Source organism: Sinocyclocheilus rhinocerous, unplaced genomic scaffold (genome assembly GCF_001515625.1).
Source record: "Sinocyclocheilus rhinocerous isolate Xijiao unplaced genomic scaffold, SAMN03320098_v1.1 scaffold38763, whole genome shotgun sequence".
NCBI lineage: Eukaryota > Metazoa > Chordata > Actinopteri > Cypriniformes > Cyprinidae > Sinocyclocheilus > Sinocyclocheilus rhinocerous.
Genome location: NW_015669208.1, coordinates 1 through 2,333, shown reverse-complemented (window position 1 = coordinate 2,333; position 2,333 = coordinate 1). Strand labels below are relative to the sequence as shown.

The 2,333-nt window shown below is 32.2% G+C and overlaps 1 protein-coding gene across 1 annotated transcript; it reads left to right on the top strand.

Moving 5' to 3' along the window:
* The first annotated feature begins 6 nt into the window (after positions 1 to 6).
* Positions 7 to 1,615, top strand: LOC107734078 (phosphofurin acidic cluster sorting protein 1-like). Its single transcript, XM_016545939.1, has 4 exons — positions 7 to 42; positions 120 to 162; positions 1,256 to 1,298; positions 1,398 to 1,615. Exons 1-4 carry the CDS (start codon positions 20 to 22, stop codon positions 1,538 to 1,540), a joined length of 252 nt encoding a protein of 83 aa, XP_016401425.1. The 5' UTR covers positions 7 to 19; the 3' UTR covers positions 1,541 to 1,615.
* The last annotated feature ends 718 nt before the right edge of the window (positions 1,616 to 2,333 follow it).

Genomic DNA, 2,333 nt, shown 5'->3' with positions numbered 1-2,333 from the left:
GCTGCCCATCGCTGAGGCCATGCTGACCTGCAAACACAGAACGTAAGGCTCTGTCTCTCATTACAGCTGCACATCATTCACTGCTGTACACACAACTCACTTATCACTTCCTCTTACAGGAGAGATGAAGATTCCTATCAGAAATTCATTCCCTTCATTGGGGTGAGTAGGAAGAGGAATCACTTGTTGGTGGTGGGATTGCACCCATATGTATTTCTTACTAGGCATAATATTGCATTTTGCATTAATTAAAATACATTAGACAATTACATTTATAGGTTTTTTTTTTTTTTTGCAAACAGCATGAATGTCACTCAAAGTATTTTATATTATGTATCACGTTTTATAATAAATTACTTTAACTTTTTTAGAAAAGTACTTTTCTTTTCTTTTTTGGTTTGTAATATTTGCCCCTGTAATTTACTTTCATTTTTTACCTTTTATCTTTTTATTTTATTAATCCTTTTTTATATTTTATTTTTTTTATTGTAATATTTTATGTCGTTTACTTTTATTATTTTATTTTATGCACCCATAAGTGTTTCTTACTATCCATAATATTACATTTTGCATTGTATGTATTTAAATACATGTATATTTGCCCTATGAAAATGACTTTATTCAGTGTTTTGGGCTTAAATATTTTTTTGCAAACAGCACAAATATAACTCAAAGCTTAATATATAATCATGTATTATAATAAATTAAACGAACCTTATCAAAAAGTACCTTTTTGAGAGATAATATATGCTTCTGGTATTTATTTCCACTTTTTTATCTTTTTGTTTTAGTAATCTTTTTTTATTCACCTATATGTATTTCTTACTAACATTTCTAACATTGCATTTTGCGTTGATTAATTAAAATGCGTGTATAAGCCCTATGACAAAGAAATTCAGAGTTGCTGCCTTATTTATTGATTGCTTTGTCACTGAAAGCATCATATACTGTTTTACAATATGTCATGTATTATAATAAAGTAAATTACTTTTTTGAGGGGTAATATGTGCCCCTAGAATTTATTTCAATTATTTTACCTTTTATATTTTTATTTTAGTAATCTTTTTTTATATTTTTTTCTATGTCTGTCTGTCTATCTCATTTTTGCTTTATATATTTATTGCAAACAGCTCAAGTGTCACTTAAAGCTCCATATGTTGTTTATCATGTATTATATCACTTTTTTGAGGGGTAATATTGTATTGTATTTTCTGTCTGTGTGTCTCTCTATTTATTTGTTATGATCGTCTCACAGGTGGTGAAAGTGGGTTTGATTGAGCCTGGCCAATCAGCAGCAGGTGTGTGTTTCCATAGCGACTGAAGCGCTGATTGCTTGTAATAGCTCTGAGTGTGACATCGGCGCAGACGCTCACCGTGTGTCCGTCTCTGTTTCCCAGGCGACTCTGAAGAGGGCGTGGCTGTGAGTTTAGCCGTCCCCTCCACGTCTCCGCCCTCTCACGGCTCACTCGGCGGGCTGAAGGAGACGGCCACGCCCCCCTCGTCTCCGTCCATGGGCGGCGGGTTGGCTGTGCAGGGGTGAGTGAGTGATGGATCGCGCTCGGCTCATGCTCACGTCTGGATTGTTGAGGAAATGTCTACCGTCACAAGGTTTCCCGAATGACTTGCTAATCCTGCTGGAGAAACCAGGTCATGCTCAGGTGTCATAAAGGGGCTCAGGCTGGTTTTAGCACCCATTAAAACCAGCTCGGGCCTGTAGAAACCATGTGAAACCACTTCTGTCACCATTTAGCTGGATGTTTCCACAGGGAGTCTCGTTGGTTTTGGTGGTTCAACCTTTTAATATACAATTATATATAATATTCATGTACTGTTATAGTATTATTAATATTTTGAATTAGCTTTTATTTCTATATTTTCAGTTTTCATTTTATTTTTGGTTTATAGTTTGTCTTTGATGTGTTTTGTATTGTTATTGCTTATTTTTAATATTTATATTCAGTGTTAATTTCTATTTATTTCAGTTTTTGTTTTAGTACTGTTAGTACTCAAGCTTTTATTGGTGTTTCAACCCTTTTAGCAGAATAAAATGTTTCAAAATGTCCACTTTTTATATAGAATTTAATAGACAGTGAAACAATTTCTGTTATTTCTATTGATCGAATTCTTATTGATGTTATGATTATTTAATTTTTACTGTTGAGTTTGCAATGAACGTAGCCTATTGTTTGTATATTATAATAGTATTTATTAATATTTTAAATTAGCTTTTATTTTTATATTAATTTTTATTTTAATTTTAGTTTATAGTTTTAATAATTTTGTTTTTTGTCATTTGTATTATTCATTATTTTTAATATTTCAATTTAGCAGTA